Genomic DNA, 24,654 nt, shown 5'->3' on the forward strand with positions numbered 1-24,654 from the left:
GTAGGTCTGAGATGGGGTCTAAAATCTGCATATCTAACAAGTTCCTAGGTGACAACACATGCTGGTGGGCTGGGGATCCCCCTCTTTGAGAACCAATGTTCTAGAATGGGCAAGCTATGGCCCATCAGCTACATTCACCCTGTCTATTGTTTTTCTAAATAGAATTGTACTGGAACATAGCCACGCCCGTTTCTGTATACTCTATGGCTACTTTTGGCCAAGTTGAGTAGTTCTCATAGAGACTGTCTGGCCTAAAGAACACAGAAAAATATTTACTATCTGGCCTTTTGTAGAACAAGTTTGCTGAACTGTGTTCTGTAATTTAGATTAACTAGGCAACATGACAATGTATGTGTGATCCTGTCTTGAATTAGAACCTACATAAGAAAAAAGGATATTTAATGAGACAATTGTCAAAATTTGAATAAGGTCTGTAGACTAAATAATGAATTTTATCAATACTACTTTTCTGGTTTTGGTTATCATACTATGATTATATAAGAAATTAACATTTCGCCCTGGCGCGGTGGCTCACGCCTGTAATATCCCAGCACTTTGGGAGGCCCAGACCTGCGGATCATGAGGTCAGGAAATCGTGACCATCCTGGCTAACACGGTGAAAGCCCGTCTCTACCAAAAATACAAAGAATTAGCTGGGCGTGTTGGCGGGCGCCTGTAGTCCTAGCTACTCGGGAGGCTGAGGCACGAGAATGGGGTGAACCCGGGAGGCGGAGCTTGCAGTGAGCCGAGTTGGCGCCACTGCTCTCCAGCCTGGGCGACAGAGCGAGACTCCGTCTCAAAAAAAAAGGAATTAACCTTTCTAGAACCTGGATGAAGAGTATATGGGAATTGTTTGTACAATTTTTGTAATTTTGTGTAAGTATAAAATTATTTTGAAATAAACGTTTAGAAAAAACCTAAAACAAACAAAAAAACCCAATTTTTGTCCCTTATAAGATTATATTACATAAGTAATTGGGCTGAAACTGTGTTAACAAAGTGTACTTGAGCTATGGATGATTAGTTACCTCAATTTGAATTGCTCCCTGAATGGTGAGGAAAATCACACTAATCCCCCAATTACAGAACAAGCTTCAATCTATGGCTCAGTAATTGATGTTGAATTTTACCCAGAAGTAGAAGACATTCTTTCTGCATTTCATAAAAAAGAAGCAGTTCACACCCAACCTGCAGTTGGCCTCTCAACTACAGCTCTTGGTCAGGAGATATTGCTTGTCAGGAGCTATATATATATACACACATACATACATATATATGTGTGTGTGTATGTATATATATGCATATATATGCAGGAGGATAGAAAAGAAGTGGGTAGAATTCACATCTATTCTAAAATTAACTCACAGAAATATGCAGGATATATAGCTATATATATATATATATATATCTCTCTCTGCAGAACTGTACCTGACTGGCTCATAGTAAACATTTTTCTATTATCAATTGCTCTCATTGATACTATTATTGTGCTTGATTTTGTTGTAATGAAACTCCCAGATTGTCAGCTAGTGTCCTTGTAAGGACCAAAGAGGTACTGTTTGGGACACATATCAAGGTGTGCCTACTTCAGGCAACTGAGCAACATGGAGATTCTGCAGTGGGGAAGAATTTCAGCTTCAAGTACACCTTGTTACCCACAGACTTCCCTGTAATCCATTCTTGTGTTCCTTTCCCACTTCCCCTAGCAGACAGATGGCAAAGAGAAATTCATTCTAATTTTCTTTTTTCCTCTAGCCCAGACCTTTTAAACTTGGTGCAGATTCTTTCTGGGAACCAAACACATCTGTGATTTGTCCGGATTAAGTAAATAGCTTCAACAATTTCTAATCTCACATAATTTAAAAATAACAATTTTCTTTTAAAAGGATCAGGGCAATGTGCAATTTTTCTCCTTTTACACGACTTTTTGCTTTTAGTTTGCACTAACAATTTCTCCACTGAGGTCTCAGGCCTGGTACTTAAGCCTGCCCTAGGCACTGAGCTCAAGGAAAAGCTCTTTTGAGTAATAATGGAGCTCCCACTGCTCCTGCACATGCTCCCTCCTCAGGAAACTCAGAGTGCTCTTTCCTCCTGATTAGGCATGGTGGGTGACCTGATGCTGAGTTTCTGCCCTCTTGAAATTTGACAACCAATGATAGAAAAGAAGTGGGTAGAATTCACATCTACTCTAAAATTAGCTCACAGAAATAAGTTGGGGAAAGCTGACGAAGTCTCTAGAAGCATATTCCACCCACTGCAACCTTCTTTCTCTTAGATGGATTGCTACTAATCCCCCTTTTGCACATTTTCTTTAGTCCTTACAATATTAATACTAATGTCAGGTAGGCATCAGTGTCCTCATTTTCTAGGTAAGGAAATGAAAGCTTAAGGATAAATAATTTGCCTTGGAATATTCAGCTTGTAATTCTCAGTTTGTTCTTATCTAGCTTATTTTTGCTTCATTTATTTATCAAAGATTACAGGTAATGTAACAGGAGCACTCTTATGCTTACTGAACAAGGCCTACAAGGAAAGCCTTTCCAATCATCCACTGCTATTTTCAAATTCCCTTTTCCACACAGATCAAAACTCATAACAATGCACACACACACACACACACACACACACACACCCTTATATAATAAATGATGCCAATACCAGCTCCTTCACACCCCAAAGATTTAGGGAAAGTCTAACTTTGAGCCTCAGCAGCCTCTTCTTCCAAATTCACACTTTCTCCCATGACAGTGTCGCTCATCTAAGGTTTTCTTTGGAAGAGAAAGCATCCTGCCATGTGGCTAAGGGCAGGGGCTGTGTTTTGGTAGAGAGGAGCAGAGATGACCTTTTATCCCAAGAGTGGGTGCTTTTGTTTGAAGGGAGAGTTGGCTGGCTGGCTGCTTCATGTCCCCTTTGACCTGATGATGGAACTTGTAAGCCTTGGAAGCTGTCAAGGAAGCCAAACAGTTGCAACGTCTTTGTTGGGTCAAGGGTATATCCACATTTCACAAGGGAGCACTGTATTGCATTTCAAAATAATTTTCTCAACAAACTTATTTTTTTGCCTATTAATTTTAATTTTTAAAAGTAAATGTAGGGATTGAGAATGTTGTGGTATGATAATGGCAATGTGGTTATTTTAGAAAATGTAAGTTTTTAAAGAGATGTATACTGAAATGTGTATGGATGAAATGTTATATAGCTTTAGCATACTCTAGCAACAATAACAACCAAAAAACCAGACAAAGCAAGTAGGAGAAAATCTTGATAATCACTGAATCTGGATGATGGATAAATGGGGGTTAGTTTTACTGTTGGTTCTACTTTTGTCTATATTTTTTGACATTTTTCATAATAATTTAAAAGAAAATGTGAAAGTGTAAGCCTGTAAGAGGATGTGTAGAGAAGGCAATAGGGTCATTTCCAAGGCTCTCCAGCTTCTACTTTTATGAGTATGTTTATTTTATTCTTTATAATAGAAATGTGAACTTACTCTCTGAGTCTCTGTTTTATTCATCATTTGTTTTACAGTCACCTATATTTTTAGAAGGTGGTAAATAGGTCATGAAATCCAACAAACAATGAGAAGGAGTGTAATTTCTAAAAGATTGGAACTCTATTTGGGTCTCTGTCCTGTTGCTTAGAGCAGAAGTTAAAGTATGTTGTTTAAGCATTAAATAAAAAGCAGATTTTTATGTAAAAAAGAACAACTAAAAACAGGTATAAGAAACACTTTGGTGTTTATTATAGGTGATATAATAATAAATAACGACATACGATACATAAGAGTATACAACATTAACAAAAATTATGTTAACAGAATATTATAAATATTGATGATAATGCTGTAGGTTATTATAATTTTCAACATAAAAACATATAATAAATATTGATATCCCACCATCATGTTGATAGCTCTGTGTACAATTAAGGAAGCAGCAATAGGCCTTGTGATCTCCAGCCTTCTTTCAGGTGATGTATTAAGTCAGATTAGGCTGGGTTATGCTGTGGTAACAAATTTTGCTTGCTTACTCAACTCTGTGTCTTTCATGTTACAAGAGCTTGTGAAACAGACACCAAAACAAATATATTTCAGGTTGCCACAGCAGAGGACGAGAGAACTGTAGGGTTATTTGTCCCGAAGTAAGATGTATTCCTTTTACGTATTTGCCCATGGCTATTCAGTGAGCAGTAAATGTCTCTGCCACAGGTGGGTATATGACAAATGTAGCCCCACCCTAGATCTGAATCTGCTATCACTTCTGGCTAGGAAGATTCAAAAAGTCTTGGGAGAGAAGTTTTTTTGTTTTGTTTTGTTTTTTTGTTTTGTTTTGTTTTTTCCGAGACGGAGTCTTGATCTGTCACCCAGGCTGGAGCGCAGTGGCATGATCTTGGCTAAGTGCAACTTCCATCTCCCGGGTTCAAGTGATTCTCCTATCTCAGCCTTCTGAGTAGCTGAGATTACAGGTGCCTGCCACCATGCCCGGCTAATTTTTGTATTTTTAAGAGAGATGGGGTTCCACCATGTTGGCCAGGCTGGTCTCAAACTCCAACCTCAAGTGATCCGCCCTCCTTGGCCTCCCAAAGTGCTGGGATTACAGGCGTGAGCCACCGTGCCTGGTCTGGGAAAGAATTGTTTTTGTGGGATCTAGATTGAACAGTCTCTAGAGAAGCAGTGCTGGGAGTGGTGAGTTACCCTGCAGACAAAGAAAGAGCACTTAAATAATAAAGGACTAAATGTTTTAGAGATCAGTTTTGCTATAAAGCACAGGCCCTTTAGGAAACTCTGGGAAGAAAGACTGAAAATCTTTGTTTGTCAGTTTGTAGAGAGTCACATATAACATGCTAAGGGGTTTATACTATGGACAAACTTACTGAAAGTGTTTGAAACTTAAATTGATACTACTATGGAATCAGAAGGGATAGTCTAACCATGCCATGCTATGGATAAGTGTTCCCCCAAACCTAGCAAAGTAAAGAGACTTGCCCACAGCCATATAGCTAATTAGTAAAACAACCAAGATTAACGTCCATTTTCTGAACCTAAATTCAGATTTGTGCAGCTACCCCATGATTTGAGAAGATTAATCTGGAAGTGGTACACAGCATGGATACCATGGTGGGGAGGCCAGAAATTTGGTGGGGGGGCAATTTAGAGGATATCCTTTTTTCTAAGTGAAGGAGAAAGGACTCCGAATTAGATCAGTTATTAAGAGAAACAGACGGAGAATTATGTGATTGGTGTTAGAGGGTCCTTTCTCATTCCTTCGTAATTCCATATACAAGGAATTGAGCTAAATTTATACTCCTACCTCTGATGAGGTTGGGAGGAAAAAATGAACATGTGTAGCTTCACATCACATTCTCTCTCCTTATTATCCTCCTCTGTTGTGCAGTGAGGAGGGACTGTGGTCAAACTTAGCTTTGACTGGGTGGATGAGTTTGATTCTGTGTCAGGGAGGAAGTGTTAATTAGCATGCTCATATGGCCATAAAACAAGCCACATTTTTAAACTCACCATTATCAGTAAGAAAGCTATTACCTAGTTGCCATATGTGTCTTTCATGCGTCTTAATTCTCAATTGGCTCTGAACTCAGGAGAAGAAAGAGTGGTTATTTATTATCCCCTTCAAATAGCAATAAAAGGAATAGAGGCTGTAAAAAGAGAATCATAGAATTTTAAAATGAAAAAAACAAAACAACACCTCAGAAATCATCCAGGTCAACACCTTCTATTTAAACAAAGAGGAACTGAGTTCCAGAAAGTTTGACATACCTGCATTTAAGTGTTGAGTCTACTTCAGAGATCTTTCTCCTACTTGATTGTGGATGAGATGGTAGTGGAAAAGAACAAACTATAAATAGAAATAAGAAACTAGCAGCATGAGCAGCAGAAAAATGGAAATGTCAGCCCAGAGCTATGAAGTTGTTTAAGATACTTAGTTTTCTTCAGGAAATTTTTCCGTTTTGGTAACCAAATGTCTCACTAATGCATTTATGCTTTCCACCTTTAATGGCATGTATTGAAAGTCCTTCCCCTCCTTCATGTCATGTAAACATGTACTGAGAAAATACAAGTAAATATAGAGAATGCAAGTAAATATATATGGCATGCATAGAAAATATAGATAAATATTTATGGCTTAATTTTTTAATAAAGATTTTAATCTAACTGGAATTTTGGTATATGGTTTGAATTAGGTGTTTAAATATTCATGTCAAAATATTATTTACTGGAAAACCCATCCTTTTCTCACGATTTAAAATACCAGCTGTATCATATACTACTCGTATATGCCAGGGACTATTTCTGAACTGCCCTTTTTGTCCATCAATTTGTCTGGCTGCACCTTTGCCAACCCCACTGTATTGTAGGCAGTATTGGACTTCACATGAAAATCATCATAGTCAGCATGGGAAAAGGTCAGGCACTGGATTCCAACTTACTTGGAATCACTTAATCACTTATAGAGGTATGTCCATAACTTACAGAGGTATGTCCATAACTAAGTGAATGGACCCTCTTTGAGCCTCAGTTTATTCATCTGAAGAGTAATAAGAATTATTCCTAACTGACAGAATTGCTCTGAAGACCAGAAAAAATACGTATAAAGTGCTTGCTACTCTTTCCTGCACAAAGAGGAGAGCTACCATTATCATTGGCTTCTGAATGATGGAGGAAAGAGATGAGGTTTGTGAGGGACAGAGAGAAGAGGAAGCCCAAGAACAGTGCTTTGAAGGATACTTTATTTAGAAGAGTAGAAGCAGGAAGAGGAATCTGAAAGAAATGATGGAATGTTAGGAGAAAGAGGGGAAAAAGAAGTGGCAGGCTAAAGAAGGGAAAAAAAGGGCCGGGCGCGGTGGCTCAAGCCTGTAATCCCAGCACTTTGGGAGGCCGAGACGGGCGGATCATGAGGTCAGGAGATCAAGACCATCCTGGCTAATACGGTGAAACCCCGTCTCTACTAAAAAATACAAAAAACTAGCCGGGTGAAGTGGCGGGTGCCTGTAGTCCCAGCTACTCGGGAGGCTGAGGCAGGAGAATGGCGTGAACCCGAGAGGAGGAGCTTGCAGTGAGCTGAGATCCGGCCACTGCACTCCAGCCTGGGTGACAGAGCGAGACTCCGTCTCAAAAAAAAAAAAAAAAAAAAAAAAAAAAAAGAAGGGAAAAAAAAAGTTTAGTCAATAGTGTCAAATATCTTGCATCGGTCCAGAGAGATGAGTGGTGAAAAGAGGCTAGTGTTTAGAGTTTCACCTTTTACTTCCTTTAAGATGACATTTTCAGGGTTACGCCTGGGCTGAAGCGTGTCATCATGGTTAACTCCATTTGCTTGTTCTTATTGGTCTGTTTATTTTAACTGACCTCATGTCATCTATCTGTTATGACTGTTTGTGAGAAACCAAAGTCAATTCAACATCAGCAATCAACAACTTGAGGGTCTTCAGGACCACTGCTACAGCTCATCCCCCAACCCAATAAAGCAAAGCCTAGGTTTCCTAAGATGACATTTATAACCGTCATGATTTGAGCCTAAGGACTGTCTCAACTTCATTCCCTGTTATTGTTTGTTAGGTATCTTTTGCCCCATTCCAAAGGAACCTGTTCTTACACACTGCTCTGCCTTTGCTCAAGCTACTGTTTACCTATGTGGAATGTTAGCTCCCTATATTCAAGGCCCTGGTCCAATGCCACTCTTTTCACATGGCCCTCCTTTTCTTGGCTAAAAGAAATATTCAATGTTTCATTTTCAGTCTTTCGAGACAGCCTGGCCAATGTGGTGAAACCTCATCTCCACTAAAAATACAATTAAAAAAAATACACACACAAAAAATTATCCAGGTATCGTGGCGTACGCCTGTAGTCCCAGCTACTTGGGAGGCTGAGACATGGAACCCAGGAGGTGGAGGTTGCAGTGAGCCGAGATCAGGCTACTGCACTCTAGCCTGGGCGACAGAGCAAGACTCCGTCTCAAAAAAAAAAAAAAGAAAAAAAATGTAATGGGAATTCCCAGGCCCTATCCCTCCAGTGGTCTAGAGTCTAGGACTTTGTATTTTCACCTGCATTCTAGCTGATGATGATGCAGTAGTAAGGGACTGCACTGAGAAACATTTTTGTAGTTAATTTTTTTTTTTTTTTTTTTAGAAATGGGTCTCATTCTGTTGCCCAGGCTGGCTGGAGTGCACTGGCGTGATCATAGTTCACTGCAGCCTTGAACTCCTGGGCTCAAGATATTCTCCCACTGCAGCCTTCTGAGTAGTTAAGACTAGACGCACATGCCACCACACCCATCTAAGTGAATTTATTTTTATTTTGTAGAGATGGAGTTTGCTATATTGCACAGACTGGTCTTGAACTCCTGTCTTCAAGTGATCTTCTTGCCTCAGGCTCCCAAAGTGCTGGGATTACAAACCTGAATAACCAGGCCTGACCCATTTTTGTATTCTTTGAGGGAGTTATTTCTTTCTACTTTGTATTACACACTACATGTTTTGCAGAATGGTCTCTGGAACAACTTGTCTATATCTGTCCTAGCTTACACATGTTTCCGATGAATTGACATTTCTGTGCACCAAGGGTTTTAAAGTTGGAAAGGGGATCTGTGTTGGTTGGTGAGCCACACCCAAAGAGGGAAGCAGCATTAATTATCCATCTTCTTCTCCTCCAGCTATGGCTCCAGGGCAGGACCTTAACTTGTGCAAGAATGCTTCTTGCTCAGCATGACAGATATTGGTGACCACTTGAGCCACACAGATGGTCATGTAATCATCTGAACAGGAAGGAAAATCCTGCTGTAGTGTCAGTGGAATTGTGTAAGTGTAATTGTGTCAGTGGAATTGAGTTTGGGTGAGCCAGTCCAGAAACTGTTCTACCTAACTTTTTTACTTTGGAGATAAAGACTTTTGAGGGCAGGATTTGTGTCTAGTTTGTATTAGTCTTCACATGGTATTCAACACATTTTTGTTGAATGAAAAAGAAAGTAAATATACACTACTTTGATCTGGGAAAACAAGCACATGAATACTCTGAAGCCAATTCCAAGATGGGTTTGGAGGGAGTGACTTTGATTAAATGACTTATCCCCACATGTGCTCTGTTCTTTCTTTGTAAATGGAAACTTGTGATGCCTGTCTACTATATATTTTACTTTTTAAAGAAACCATAAGGTATTTTAAACCTCTTGGCTATGTGTGTATTTCATAAACATTTTGCATTATTAATAAGCTTTTACTTACAATTCACAGTTATGTCTGCTAAATTCAACACTGTAAATCCACATCCAAGTTTATAAAGCATAATAAATTTGATGATTGCTTCTTGCATTTTGCTTGAAAAGGGTTACTCTAGCTATTTCCTTAATCATACTTCTTTAGAGGAATTAAGGACCATGGGAGACCAGGTAACAGAATTTTAAAAGAAATTTCTGTCAAATCTTGGTTCGAACCCCATTTTCTGCCCTAAGCTTCAGCTTTCTTATCTATAAACTGGAGTTAATACCTGCTTCTTAGGAGAGTGAAGATAAAATAAAATAATGCATGCAATGTATGAAGCTTAGCCTGTTATTATTTGGCAGATGCAAAGGCAGATACACTGAAAGGCTGAAATGGAATTGCTATTGGAAGGTGAACTAATCAAAAGGCACCTTCAAATCTGTACATTGATTTAGAAAATTTAAATCGCAACCTTTCTTAAATACGTAGTATGCGAATCATTGTACAATTGTATTCTGAAGAATAGTATCGAGTGGTAATAATTTTTATTATCTCATGCCACCTGGTGTCTTGACCAAGCTACTACAATCCGTAACTGTGAGTTTTTTGGGCTGGTGAGGGGGGTTTGTTTTATTTTGTTTTCTGAGAGATAAGGCATCTTCCATAATTATGAATTTTTAATAAAAACAATCCTAGTTAATATTACTAGACTTTTTTTCTGGAACAGGCACATATACATCTTTTACATGTGTTTACACGTGTAGATTAATTCAACACTTATTGAGCGATTGGTATGTACAAGTAAATTGTATGTATCATGTGATCTTGTCATCATGACATCCTTCTAGGTAGTTTTAATATTCTCTCCATGAGACTTGAAGGGTTAAATGATACACTCAAGGTCATTCAGCTAGAAACAGAACTTGTATCTAAACCAATTACTTATCTCACTGTGTCTATTACAGCACATAACAGTTAATTTACCCGAACTTATTTGTACAGCCAGTTTTCTTTTACAAGATGATCCTTTGAATATAGCAACCCTACCAAGAATCTTTAATAGAGTTGCTTTCTTTGGGGCTGAATGTTTATTCCATTTTAATTTCTCAATTCAACTTTTAGTTATATCTCTTTGAAAGACTTTTTTGTGGTTGCTCTAGGAATTGTAAGGAATTATTGCTCTAGGGATTCATTCTTAACATATCACTTCTACTTAGATTCAATATCACATTACTTCACGCAAACTATAAGAATCTTGACAGTATACTTCCATTTATACTCCATCCTTTATCCTATTATTGTCTTATATTTTACATCTAAATACATTACAAACCCCACAACACAGTGTTATAATTTTCACTTTATTTATTTTATTTTTTATTATTTTTTAAAGATGGGGTATTGCTATGTTGCCCAGGCTGGTCTCGGACTCCTGGGCTTAAGCAATCCTTTAACCTCAGTCTCCCAAAGCCCTAGGATTACAGGAGTGAACCACCACACCCACCCACAGTTTTTACTTTAAATAGTCATCTGTCTTTTAATGGAATTAAGATGTGAAAAAAGATGATACCTTTTAAATGTCCTCACCTACTTAAGGCTTTTGATTCTTTTCACTCCTTTCATCTAAAAATCATTTCCTTTCTTTCATTTCTGATCTGGTAATTTGATTCTTCTCTTTTTTCTTGGTCAATCTAACTTAAAGTTTGTCGATTTTTTTTTTTTTTGATGTTTTCAAAAAACCTAGCTTTTGGTTTCATAATTTACTTTTTTCTATTCTTTATTTCATTAATATCTACTCTAATCTCTATTATTTCCTTCCTTCTGATTGCTTTAGACTTAGTTTATTCTTTTCCCCCGCCCCTAGTGTCTTAGGCCAGGAATTTGGGTTATTGGTTTGAGATCTTACTTCTTTTTTAACTAGGCATTTACAGCTGTAAATTTTCCTCTAAGCACTACTTTAGTTACATATGTTTTAATATGTTTTATCTTTGTTTTCATCCATCTGTAAGTATTTTCTAATTTCTTGTATCAGTCTGTTGTCACAGTCTTATAAAGAAATACCTGAGACTGGGTAATTCATAAAGAAAAGAAGTTTAATTGGCTCACAGTTCTGCCGGCTGTACAGGAAGCATGGTTGGGGAGGCCTCAGGAAACTTGCAATCATGGCAGAAGGTGAAGGGAAACCAGCATATCTTACATGGCTAGAGCAGGAGGAAGAGAGATGGGGGGAGGTGCTCCACACTTTTTAAACAACCAGATCTTGTGATAACTCACTTTCATGAAAGAACAGCACCAAAGGGGAAATCTGCCCCCATGATCCAATCACCTCCCGCCAGGCCCCACCTCCAATATTTGGGATTACAATTTGACAAGAGATTTGGCCTGGGACACAGACCCAAACCATATCATTTCCCTTGGATTTATTTTTTGACCCATTTGATTTTTAATTTCATTCTTTATTCCATTGTGGTCAGAAGAAATAATACTTTGCATTATTTCTATTCTCTTTTTCCTTTTTGTTTTAGAGATGGGGTCTCACTATATTGCACAAGCGGGAGTGCAATGGCTATCTACAGGTGTAATCATAGTGTACTACAGCCTGAAATCCTGGGCTCAAGTGATTCTCCTGTCTCAGCCTCTTGAGTAGCTAAGACTTTAGGTGCACACCACCATGTCCAACTCTTTCTATTATTTTAAATGTATTGAGGTTTACTTTATGGCCAAACTGTATCTTGGAGAAGGTTCTATATACACCTGAGAAAAATGTAGTCTGGTGTTTTTAGGTGGAGTGTTCTATAGATATCTGTTAGGTCTAGTTGGTTTACAGTGTGTTTAAGTCTTCCATTTCCTTGCTGATTTTCTGCCTTGTTCTACCCACTATTAAAGTGAGTTATTGAAGTTCCGACCATTGTTATAAAATTGTCCATTTCTCCCATCATTTCTGTCAGTTTTTGCTCCATGTATGTTGGTACTCTGTTGTTAGGTACATATATGTTTATAATTGCTTACATTTTCCTGATGGATTGACCCTTTTGTCTTCATAAAAATATACTTCTTTATCTGTAGAAACACTATTTTTGTTTTAAAGTCTATTTTTTTCTAATATTAATATAGCCTCTCTACCTTTCTTATGGCTGGTGCTTGCAAGATATATCTTTCTATTCTTATACGTTTAGGTATTTGAATCTAAAGTGTGTCTTCTGTAGTCAGCATTTATTTGGATCTTGATTTTTCATCCAGTCTAACAATCTCTGCTTTGTATTGTCTATGTTCTTTTTTTTTTTTACCTCTGTTAAAATGATTATTTTTTCCATTTACCTCTGTTAAAATGATTACTTTTTCCTTTTTCAGTATGTTGATACGGTGAACTGCATTCCTTGATTTTCAGATGTTAAATCAATCTTGCATTCCTATGAATTCTTATGCCCATTTGACCTTGTTGTACTGTCATTTTTATATATTGCTTTATTATATTTGCTTTTTTTAAAAAAAGATTTTTGCATCTATCCTCATGAGGAATATTTGTAGTTTTCTTTTCTTGTAGTGTCTTTATCTGATTTTAATATTAGGTTAATGTTATCATAAAATGAGTTGGGAAATATTACCCTCTCTTCTATATATTGGAAGATTTTTTATATAATTGGTATTATTTCTTACTTAAATGTTTGGTAGAATTCACCAACGAAGCAATCTGAGCTTGAAGTTTTGTTTGTTGGGATGTTTTAAGGTATAAATTTAGCTTCTTTTGTAGATTTAGAACTATTCAGATGATCTTTCTGCTCTAAATAAAGCTTTTTCTAGACTCCCTCTACCTGTGTGAGCCTAATGTTGTCTGTTTATTTTTCATTTTCCCATACATTTTTAGTTTATAGACGTCTCTGTCCTAACTATGCTGTATATGTAAATTGTGTGTGTTTAATTTGCTCCCCTTTATTCTTTCTTTTTAAAAGAGAGGATGTAAGAATATTCAGATTTACGAAGCCAACATTTTCTACAGAAATTCAGAAGTACATTTAAGTAGTCTTCTAGTGGCAATTTTCCAGTCTCTGTTCAGAGGAAGTACTTTCATGGTGGGATTTTTTTTTTTTTTTTTTTTTTTTTAAATGACTAGAGGGACCACATGGGTACTTCCTGGGCAGGAAGTACCTGCCAGGTACTTCCAGTATAGTCGGTAGGTCTTTTTTTGGCTTCCAAGCATCAATTCTCCCTTTGGTTGGTAGCAGCCCCTTGAGTTATGTCTGGGAAATCTTTTTTACTTTGTATATAGTCTTGGTCAATAGGATACCCTACTGTTCCTTAGTCAAGGGATAGCAATGAACTAATCTCGTCTAGTCAGATTCTCTCTCCTAGAAACTGAATCTTGAGCAGCATCACATAAAGACGTTGGAGCCAATTCATCTTATGAGTTTTAATATTCTTACACATCTCTAAATTAACTCCCATTACCTGAATCTCTGGGGCCATCCTGGTTTCTGTTCTTTCTGAGTCTGTTTGTTTCTTCAATTTTTGTGGGCCATCCTGTATTTTGAAAAGTAATCATAATTCTGGGTAAGTTAGCAAGAATTGATTTCAGTAGTTGTAACCTAATGACCCTACTTGATAAAAGAGTGAGTGGGGAAAGGTAGTAACTGTTCTTTTCTGGACAGAGAACACAGTATATATAAAGGCTGTTTGTTTTTTATAGGGTTTGTTTGTATCATAGGTGGACTATTTATATCAAAGACACTGGATGGGGGAAAGCTTATTAGAAATGCAGATAGTCTACCCTAGGCCTACTGAATAAGAATTTCTCAGCATGGGGCCTAGAAAATCTAAAATTTGAACAAGTTCCTCAGGGATTACTCTGAGAAGTAAATTTGAGAAACACAGCATAAGGCCACACATTTTGAAATATGAAAAATACAAACTGGAAAACTTTAAACTGCTTAAACTCAACTTAGTCAGTTTAATCTCTTTGATCCTATGTTCTCATCTGTAAAGTGAGTGTAGTAAGACTTTGTCATCAGTTGTTTTAAGAGATTAAAATGTGCATAGAAAAGATTTTGGTGTTTCCTCAGTAGAGGAGAGTTGCATCAATTTTAGGTGTTTAGATTCTAAAACCTAAGTGCATGGTAAAACTTGTGACTAGGTAAAATTACAGTTGAAAATAGTTTAAATCCACAATAATAACGTGTAGCTACATTTATGCATCATGTTGTAGAAAATGCACTTTTAGTAAGTATATTACTGAGAATGTTTCCTGAAGAGTTAGGATATGTTAGAATAGCTGAACACCATGTAAAGTAGGTTTGTGATTTGAAGTCATGTTCTATTTTTAAAAGATACAAATATACATTCTTAAATTGTTTCTCAGTCATGCTCCAGGTCAAACAAGTATGGAAGAAGGGCAGGTGATTCTCCACGTAGTGCCATTCCAGTGACAGCTTATGGATGCTCTAGTTTCTGAAATGTTACTACCTGATGAGACAGAGGAAGAGAACTAGAGAAACGGCTACCAGGTATTAAATTCTTCCACCCAGGAATACCCATCTATACTTGTGGTCAAATTCATTGATTGGCAAAGCAAGACACATTGCTATGCTGGATTTCAGTGGCTAGGGAAGTTCAATCTACCTGAGTTCCTAAAAGCAGAGGGAATAGAAACATTGGTATCAATACTGTTTTCCACATGGGGTCTAGATATTGTATGTTTTGAAAGCTCCCTAGGTGATTCTAATGTGAAGTCAAGGTGGAGCACCACTGGTTCAGGGCTTATACTCTTTGAAAGAAAGGAAAGAATCAATTGCTCTACTTAAAGTATCGTGTTAATTTGGGTAGGTTAAATGTGTGCATTGTGTGACATTGGCTGACTTCTATTTTACCTGTGTTTAGGAGTGGCTTTACATGGTGAGGAGATCAAATTGTCAAGGGTCATTGGTGGTGACCACTGCCTGCCTGCCCCTGTGCTCTTCTCTCTTTTTCCACACTGGTCATCACCTGGTGTTCCCAATAAAGTTTGTGATGGAGGTAAGGTAAGATATGGGTCTCAAATTTCTTTTGTCCCAGTATTCACAATTATGTAAGCCCGAGTTTTAATTAAGCTTTGAGAAACGTGGCAGTACTCATAAATTACCTGGGGGAATTTTAAAAAATCACTACTGTTGGGCTGGTATGTATTTTTACAGATGAGTAGCTCTCTCTAAAACACTGTTTTACATACGGGCAGATATTAATATTTGGAGCCATTTTCTGAGCCATTGATTGTATCTAAATCCTTCCACTGGACTGAGCCCAAACTTCCAATAATGTCACTTTTTGATGCCCTTTCTTCTGTCTATATAGCATGGTTCAAAGTGTTTGAAAGACTGATCACAGTGCATCTCAGGCCCCTGCAGGACATAAGAAGCCAGAGAGAAGTTGCTAAGATGCCGAGGAGGGGGAAGAAGGAATAACTCACATGCTAGATGGGACAGGTGGCTTAGATGAGGGATTGTCTTAAAATAATGTTGATTAAAACACTGTCTCTGGCACATGTGAGGCTCTCAGTACACACCAGTGAATGGTAGAATCAGAATTTTTAAAATTAGAAGTACCCTAAACCACCTGTAAATGAAGCATAAATCCTCCCAAGAGGCTTCCTGAATAGTGTTCATCCATTCTGTGCTTGACTATTTCAATGATAGAGAATTCATTACTTCCCATGACAGTCTACTTAATAAGAAGTTCTTTATATTACACTAGAAATTGCTTCTTCCTGTTTCTTATTCTTCCCTTCGGATCTAAATAGTAAATTTAACCCCTCTACAAGGGAGCCCATCAAACTTTGAGAGAGAATTAATACATCACTTTTAAAATCTTATCTAGACCAAATACGTCTAGATCTTTAACCCTTCTCCAACTGACTTTAGGTCATATAACAGTTTATAAAAACTCTTTAACAATGTAAACATCCTCCTAATAGCTTATCAAAAGTATTCATCCAGTTAGCTTCTGTTCTTGCAACCATGTCTCTGACTGTTATGCCCCTGCCCCCCAAAAGATAAGCTGAGCTTGACACTCCCCTACCCCAAACCCAGTACCTAACCCCTAGTCCTCAGAATTTAAGCTTATTTGGAAATAGGGTCATGGCACATGTAGTTGATTAAGTTAACATGGCACATGTAGTTGATTAAGTTAAGATGACGTTAGATTGGAGCAGTGTGGACTTCTAATCCAATATGACTGGTGTCCTTATAAGAAGATAGCTACACAAAGATGTGGAGACAACATGTGGTAACAAAGGCACATCCTGGATTTATGCACCTGCAAGCCAAGGGATGCCAAAGAATTCCAGAGAACCAACAGAAGGGAAAAGAAGAATTTTCCTACAGGTTTCAGAGGGCACATGGTCCCACTGACACCTTGATCTTGGACTTGATCAGAATCACAGACAATACATTTCTGCAACCAGTGTGTGCTACTTTGTGACAGCATCCCTAGGAAACAAATACACTGGCTTTGACTATGTTCTGGACTTTCTTTTGATCCCAGCAGGATCATTCCATGTAGTAATTCAGTGAAGTAAGGAAAATCAGGGAGCTTTTCCATTATCCCAAGTCCTTAGTTGAAACCGATTTCATATAAACAGAGTCTGTAAACTAATACACTTGATGTTAAACATGCTGTAGGGGGAATGAATCTCTTAATCAACATATTTAGATGTGCAAATACAACTTTATTTTTCTATAATTTAATTTTTAAATAATAGTGCTACTGATATATAATTTAAATATCATGAAATTCATCCTTTTAATGTACAGTTCACTGGTTTTTAGCATATGAAGTTGTGCAACCATCAACATTATTTAATTTTAGAACATTTTTATCACCCCAAAAATAAACTATATCCATTAGCAGTCATTCCCCACTTCCCGTCTCTGTTGATTTGCCTATTCTGGACTTTTTACAAATGGAATTGTGTAATATATAGTATTTTAAACTGACTTCTTTCACTTAGCATAATGTTTTCAAAGTTCATCCATGTAACACTACTTCATTACTCTTTATTGACAGATGATATTCTATTTACGTATATATCATTTTTGTTTAACCATTCATCATTTCATGGGTATTTGAATTATTTCCATTTTTTTTTTTGCTATTATGAATAGTGCTGCTATGAATATTTGTGTACCAGCTTTGGTGTACACCCTTTTTCATTTTTCTTTGGTGTATACTTAGGAGTGGAATTGCTGGGTCATAAGATAACTATGTTTAAAAAAACAAGAAAGGAAGAGAAATAGAAGAACAAAATTAAAAAGATAACTGTGTTTAACATTTTGAGAGACTGACAAGCTGTTTTCCATAGCAGCTGCATCATTTTACAGTCCCACCGGCAATGTACAATTGTTCCAGTTGCTATACAGCCTCACTAACACATGTTATAGATTTCTTTTTATTTTAATCATCCTAGTGGATATGAAGTGGTATCTCATTGTGGTTTTGATTTGCATTTCTTTAATGACTATTGATGTTGAGAATCTTTTCTTATGTTCATTGGTCACTTGCATATCTTCTTTGGAGAAATGTCATTCAAATCCTTTGTCCATTTCTTTAAATAGGCTATTTTTTTTAGAGCAGTGTTAGGTTCACAAAAAATTTGAAAGGAGGGTGCAGAGAATTTCCATATACTTTCCCCCAAATAAAGAACTTCCTTAATCATCAACATTTGCACGGCAATGGCACATTTGTCACCAACAAGGAACCTACATTAACACATAGTTGTCAACCAAAGTCCATAGTTCACATTAGGGTTCACTCTTGGTGTTGTACATTCTATGCATTTGGACGAATGTATAACGACATATTTATATGTCTGCCATTACAATATCATACAGAATATTTTCCCTACCCTAAGAATCCTCTGTGATTTTCCATTTATCCCTTCCTGCTCCCAACCCTTGCAACTCCTCATCTCTTTTATTCTCTCCATAATTTTGCCTTTTCCAGAATGTCATATAGATGGATTCATATAGTATGTAGCCTTTTTAGATTGGCTTCTTTCACTTAGTCATAGAAATTTAAACTTCTTCCGTGTCTTCTCATGGTTAAATATTTCTTTTTCTTTCTTTCTTTTTTTTTTTTTTTTGAGACAGAGTCTCACTCTGTTGCCCAGGCTGGACTGCAGTTGCGCAATCTTGGCCTACTGCAACCTCAGCATTCTGGGTTCAAGCAATTCTCCTGCCTCAGCCTCCTGAATAGCTGGGACTACAGGTGCATATCACCACACCCAGCTAATTTTTGTATTTTTAGTAGAGACGGGGTTTCACCATGTTGACCAGGCTGGTCTCAAATTCCTGACCTCAGGTGATCCACCTGCCTCGGCCTCCCAAAGTGCTGGGATTACAGGCATGAGCCACCACGACCAGCTTAATATTTCTTCTTAGTGCTGAATAATATTCCATTAAGTTTATTTGGTTGCTTCCAAGCTTGGGCAATTATGAATAAAGCTGCTATAAATATTCTGCACAGGTTTTAATGTGGACATACATTTTCAGCTTATTTGGGTAAACACCAAGAAGCACTACTGCTGGATTACATGGTGAGAATATGTTAGTTTTATAAAAAACTAAACTGTGTTCCAAAATGGCTATACCATTTTGCATTGCCGCCATCAATGAATGAGAATTCTTTGTCCATTTTCCAACTGGGTAATTTTTCTTTTTTATTGTTGAGTTTAAGAGTTTTAGTAAGTATATTCTAGACACAAGTCCCTTATCATTCTGATTTCTGAGTCTCCTCAAGTTCCCTGGATCTTGCTGCCATGGCTGCATCTCTTCTGGCCACATGGGAGAAACATCCTGCTGTTTCAAATGCCATGACATGCTGGGTAGCCTGAGGATTTAGTGATACTTTTCTAGGTTCATCTACAAAGAAGGATACCTACAGGTCTTTCTAATCTTTGGCTCTACCTCCATGGAAGGTGAGAAAAACCATCTTTTACATTGGTATGTGATTTACAATCTTTTCTTTCAGCACTAATCTTTGTGTCTTAACTCATTCAGGTTTTTGAGGTTTAATTCTCAGAAACTAGTCTATAGAATTCAAACTTTTCTCTCAAATTATTGTCTCTGCTATCAAGTTTAAAATCTATTTTAAAATTCAAAGGCAAGAATTTGATTTCTTTTCTTTCTGCCTCCACAATACCTCTCTGTTTGAGTTTGAATGGAGGCAGACGCCAGATATAATACTGCAAAACTATCATCTTGCTATCTGCAAAACTATCATATAAAATGGTTGTCTAAAAGCAAGCTGAGACAAAACAAGTGCAAGTTGCACAGGTAGTGAAGCTTAGTGAGAGTAAGTGATGCAAGAGTCATTCTGAAGAGTGAACAGCAACTTTTCTTTGTATTCCAACTCCACAGTCATGGGTTCTGCAATTGGAAGTAGCTTAAGCAAAGAGTGGAATACATTTTAAGGATACGGTGATGTCTCATAGAATCCCAGGACCAGAAAGCAGTTAGGCCTTGGGAATAAATGGAATCAGGAACTCAAATGTAATCACACTCTTCACCTTTTCTGGTTCACAAAATTACTGAAAACTCCCATTTTTTGCAGTTCCTAGTGGCATTTAAAGATAATCTGATCTTTGTTTCTAAAATACACTTCCAAAATTCCCAGAAAAGGACAGTTTCTCAAATTGAGTAAATGTGGCCAGGGCTAGGGGAACGGAGGAAAGTTCCATTCTAATAACATAGATATTTTCATGGTTACCAGGCAAATGGTGTGGTAGACATGGGGGAAATTAAAAAAATTAGTTTGCAAAGTAGGTGAATCTGGCAAGTGCCCTCTTTGTTGTTCTTGGCTGCATATAGTTGAAATTTCAAACCTCTTAGACCAGCATACAAAGGCCTTCAAAATCTCCCTTTAATCTGTTTTTCCTACTTTTTCTGTTAACCCTGTCTCATTCCCTATACCCTGAATCTAGAAGCACCAAGCTACTTTCTCTTCCTGGAATGCACTGGGCTCTTCGTGCCTATCAGCCTTTGTACAAGTTTCTTCTTAGTTTGGAATGCCTTTTTCTCCCTAGTCTGGCTGGTAACTTCTAGTTATCTTTTAGGTCTAGCTCAGAGTTATATCTGGAAACACTTGACTTTCAAAGAATAATTTATTGCTTTTTTTGTGTTTCACTTTGTTGGCACTATTCTAGGACCCCTATCACATTGGATTGTAGTTGTCTAATCTGTCTCTTTTCTCTACCAACTTGAACATTTTAGAAGTAAAACTATGCCTTGATCGTATTTGTCTCAATGGTGGCTTGTCTTTGGGTTGTACATAGCAGAGGTTCAATAAAATTCTCATCAGTTATTATTTTTCCCTTTTTCTCCCCGACCTAAGTAATCTCAGTACCCCCAGCTCCCTAAATTATCAACAAATAGAAAAAAAGCTCTATTCGTTTTTATCCTTGTTCTTTACTCTCTTTAGTTTAAACCCAAATTTGACTATGTAAATGTAATTTCATTTTGTTACCCCTTTCCTTCATTAAAACAAAAATACCCTTCATGCACATGCAAAACACTCTACCCGACACTGTTAAAAGAGCAGAAATGAACACCAACAAAAGCCAAGATGAAAAATTTCCCCAATGTTGAATTTTTGGACTTAGCGTGGGAGTAGGAAAATGGAGACATAATTCTGGTTCTCCCTTTGGCAGTTTTCAATTGCTGTTTCTCAGTCTCAGTCAGAAAACACATCTCTCTGCCTTTCATTTCACCCCATTTCTACTTTCTCCTCCTTTGCCCCTATGCAAAACCAAAGATGGGTTGAGAGGCCAGGCATAATGGAAGAGGAACGTTCTTTTCTTCCACTCCTGCTTCATTCTCTCCCCCTTTCTTCTTCAAATTCTGTTTTGGGCCCATCCTTCCTCACCCTTCCATTTTCATCTGATGGACACACTGTCACTGTTGTTTCTTGTCATATTTGATTTTATGATATTTCATGATTTTTTTTTTTTTTGGTAAATTCAGGGACAGAGAATGTATCCTGGTAAACACTTAGATTAAAACAAATTTACACAGTTGATTACTATAAATGAAAATTAGTGACTCAAATTCTCCAGGTTTCTAAGCTGCTTAGACTAAGCCAATCAGGTAATTTTCGCTACTTCTGGGCAAAATGTATCTGAATCTATTCAGTGGATTTGCAGGACGAAATCTAAGTTTACCTCTTTCATCTCTCATTTAAATGCGGAAAAACAAAATCAATAAAAATCGATATATGCTTATTAAGCATTTTAAGGAGGATGTGAATAAGGAGCGGAGGCTTTGAGCAGTGACTACAGCAGTCAAAACCAATAACCAATGCCAATCAGTAGCTCTTTTCACCTCTCACACAATAATACAGACAGGAGAGGATAAAAAAGGGTAACATTAAAAAAAGTATGGATGTTAAAATGAAAAAAAACATTGGAAATGGCACTGTAAATGACACCGCAAAAGATCGCCTCCAGGCACTGTGTGGAGCTTCGCAGACTCGGGTACTCACCCGAGGGCCGCAGGACGGACCTCGGGGAGGCTCCGCCCCAGAAACTATTTCATGGGCGCCCCCACCGCCCCACACTTCCCCTCTTCCGCATGCGCACAAGGAGCAGGAGCCGGTCAGCTCGTCACGTCGCCTTCCCCGCCCCTAAATTTCCAGTTCCGATTGGTCCGTTTCATGGGACCGCCCCTCTGGCCCGACCATTGTGAAAGCCTCCTTGGGTGCTCCGCCCTCCCCGCGGGCTGCGTGCGGCATCGCCTGCGAACCCTGGCGGTGAGCGGGGATGGCGGTTGTGGCGGCGGCTGCAGGCTGGCTGCTCAGGCTTAGGGCGGCAGGGGCTGAGGGGCACTGGCGTCGGTTCCGTGGCGTGGGGCTGGCGCGGGGATTTCTGCACCCCTCCGCGACTGTCGAGGATGCGGCCCAGAGGCGGCAGGTGGCTCATTTTACTTTCCAGCCAGATCCGGAGCCCCGAGAGTACGGTGAGCCAGGGACTGCCCACTCGGTCCCGCTGTAGCCCGGACTCCCAGGCTCGCAGGCGCCCGCGAGGGGCAGGGGCCGGCAGGCTGCAATCCTTGCATCCTAGCTTATTAACTGCCTTACCCTCTGGAACCTCCTTGCCCCAGGGTCTAACTGTGATTCACTTCTTGCTCTATTTTTGTGAGTGTTCCGCCCCAGAGACGCAGTCCCCCCTCCCTCGCACCTTTGTGATGGGTGAGAGGGCATACTGCCACCTGGAAGGGCCTGAGGGTGGAGGGGTGGTGCCCAGGGAACGCCCCCCCTTTCTCTCTCCTCCATCCTTACTTTCTCAACCTAGACCTTAGGTGTTGTTCCAGCCTGCCCGGGACTGGGTCACTAGCTTAGGTAGAGACATTAAAAAAAAAATATATATATATATATATAAATATATATAAAATCAATTCTGTTACTCAGTTCCTTGGTTTCTTCTTACCTACAGAAATGTGTGTGTGTGTGTGTGTGTGTGTGTGTGTGTGTATGTCCCTTGGTTTCTTCTTACCTAGAGAAATACATATATATATATATCCCTTGGTTTCTTCTTACCTATAGAATTTCTGCAGATAAGAAGAAACCAGGGGACTGAGTAATTGAATTGATTTTCCCAAGGTCACAGAACAGGTTCTTCCTAGAGATCCAGACTTTCTACTTAAGCTTAGTACTGAGCTTGTCCTGGGCTATGCTGCCACTTAGCCAAGGAGGTGAAGGTGATAGGAGGAGGAAGCCATAGGAAGGGTACGTAGCAAACTCCTCATAGTATGACTATTGCATGATTTTTACCATTTCTGCAAGTTTCATGTAATGTCTCTTATCAGAATATCAGATCCAGTGTCTCTCATCAGAATATCAGGAAACTAGGTAAACATGTATTGCTTCCTTGTCTAATAACTTCTCACGTGCATGCTAGAGCTGACATTTTTGGAAGTGTGTCTTTTCTTGTGGATAAGAATGAACATTTATTGAGTGCTTACCAGGGTCAGGCACTGTGTGTATGTTTCATCCTCTCATTTAAGGGTTAGGACAACCTTAAGAGGTTGGTAAAGTTTTTATTCCCATTTTGCAGTTAGATTAATGGAAGTCTTGAGACAGTTTGTCCACGATTACACGGATAAATTAGTGGTAGCTCCAGAGCTCCAGCTTTGGAATCTAATTGATCAGATTCCAGAGCTTCCATTCTAAACAATGTACTAAGATGCATGTAGATATAATTTACTAGGAGGGTGTCCCAGTATTGTGAAACAGTAGGTACCATAAAGGTTAATAGTAGGTTTTTTTTTTTTTCCACCACCAAGATGAGCCCTCAATTCTGTCTTGAAAGCAAAGAATAATCCACCTTTCCATAGTTGTAAATTTACTAAAATCTAAGTAAAATGATATCATGTTATCGTGATATATATCATGATATATATAAACTTGTTCTTATTTTAAAAATAATACAAACATATTACAGGTAATTTGGATAATGGAGAAAAAGTAAAAAAAAAAAAAATCTGCTGGGCGCAGTGGCTCACGTCTGTAATCCCAGCACTTTGGGAGGCCGAGGTGGGTGGATCACCAGGTCAAGAGATCGAAGCCATCCTGGCCAACGTGGTGAAACCCTGCGTCTACTAAAGATAAAAAAATTAGCTGGGCGTGACAGCGCACGCCTATAGTCCCAGCTACTTGGGAGGCTGAAGGAGGAGAATCACTTGAACCCGGGAGGCGGAGGTTGCAGTGAGCTGATATCGTGCCACTGCACTCCAACCTGGCGACAGAGCAAGACTCCGTCTCAAGAAAACCCCAAAAACCAACCAACCAAACAAAAATCGCCACCCACTACTAACATTTTGGGTGTATCCTTACAGGTATTTCCTTTTAGTTTAGTATTTTCCGTACTTTTAGTTTTAATACAAATACAACTTATTTAGTCAGAAGGATAATCCTATCATTCTCTGGAGTTTTTATAACCTTCTTGAGAATTTAGAAGAAATGTTCCATGGAGTAGAGATGCTACAAGTCTTTTACAAGTTAAATTCTTGACTTCGGAATCGGATTGTCCTAAAGTTGATCTTGTCTTGGCTATCTATAACTTTGGAGTTATCACTTATCTTCTATAAGCCTCAGTTTCTTTATATGTAAGGGGTTAATAATAATACCTACTTCAGAAGGTTGTTCTGAGAGCTACATAAAACAATGTCTATAATATACTTAACACTGACAACTGAGAATCAAGCATTCACTCAATAAGTGGAACCTTTAATTACCATTATGTTTTTGTTGCTAAAGTTTTGCAGTTTTATAAATAATGCAGCTATGAGCATTTAATGCGTATGGGTTTTATGTATCTGAGATGATTTCTTTAGGATAGAGTCCTGAATGCTTTAGTGGATTTTAAGTGCATAGTTCAAATTTATACACTAGTTCATACCCCATAACATGTATAATAGTGTGAGTATTGGA

At 38.3% G+C, this 24,654-nt stretch overlaps 2 protein-coding genes across 10 annotated transcripts in view; one reads left to right on the forward strand and one right to left on the reverse strand.

The window, feature by feature from the left end:
- Positions 1 to 24,654, reverse strand: part of HMGN3 (high mobility group nucleosomal binding domain 3) — a 1,231,743-nt gene that overhangs the window by 905,726 nt on the left and 301,363 nt on the right. The gene's annotated exons all lie outside the window — the stretch shown is intronic.
- The window catches only part of BCKDHB (branched chain keto acid dehydrogenase E1 subunit beta), a 245,436-nt gene continuing 242,688 nt past the window's right edge, over positions 21,907 to 24,654 (forward strand). For 3 of the 5 annotated variants that reach the window (XM_050789635.1, XM_050789637.1, XM_050789638.1), the window contains exon 1: positions 21,945 to 22,181. In XM_050789635.1, the coding sequence (XP_050645592.1) occupies positions 21,986 to 22,181 (196 nt within the window). In that variant the 5' untranslated portion in view covers positions 21,945 to 21,985. Of the gene's footprint in view, positions 22,182 to 24,654 lie in introns of all 5 variants that reach the window. The other 2 variants (XM_050789636.1, XM_050789639.1) reach the window with 2 other exon arrangements.

The sequence above is a fragment of the Macaca thibetana genome, chromosome 4, assembly GCF_024542745.1.
Source record: "Macaca thibetana thibetana isolate TM-01 chromosome 4, ASM2454274v1, whole genome shotgun sequence".
NCBI lineage: Eukaryota > Metazoa > Chordata > Mammalia > Primates > Cercopithecidae > Macaca > Macaca thibetana.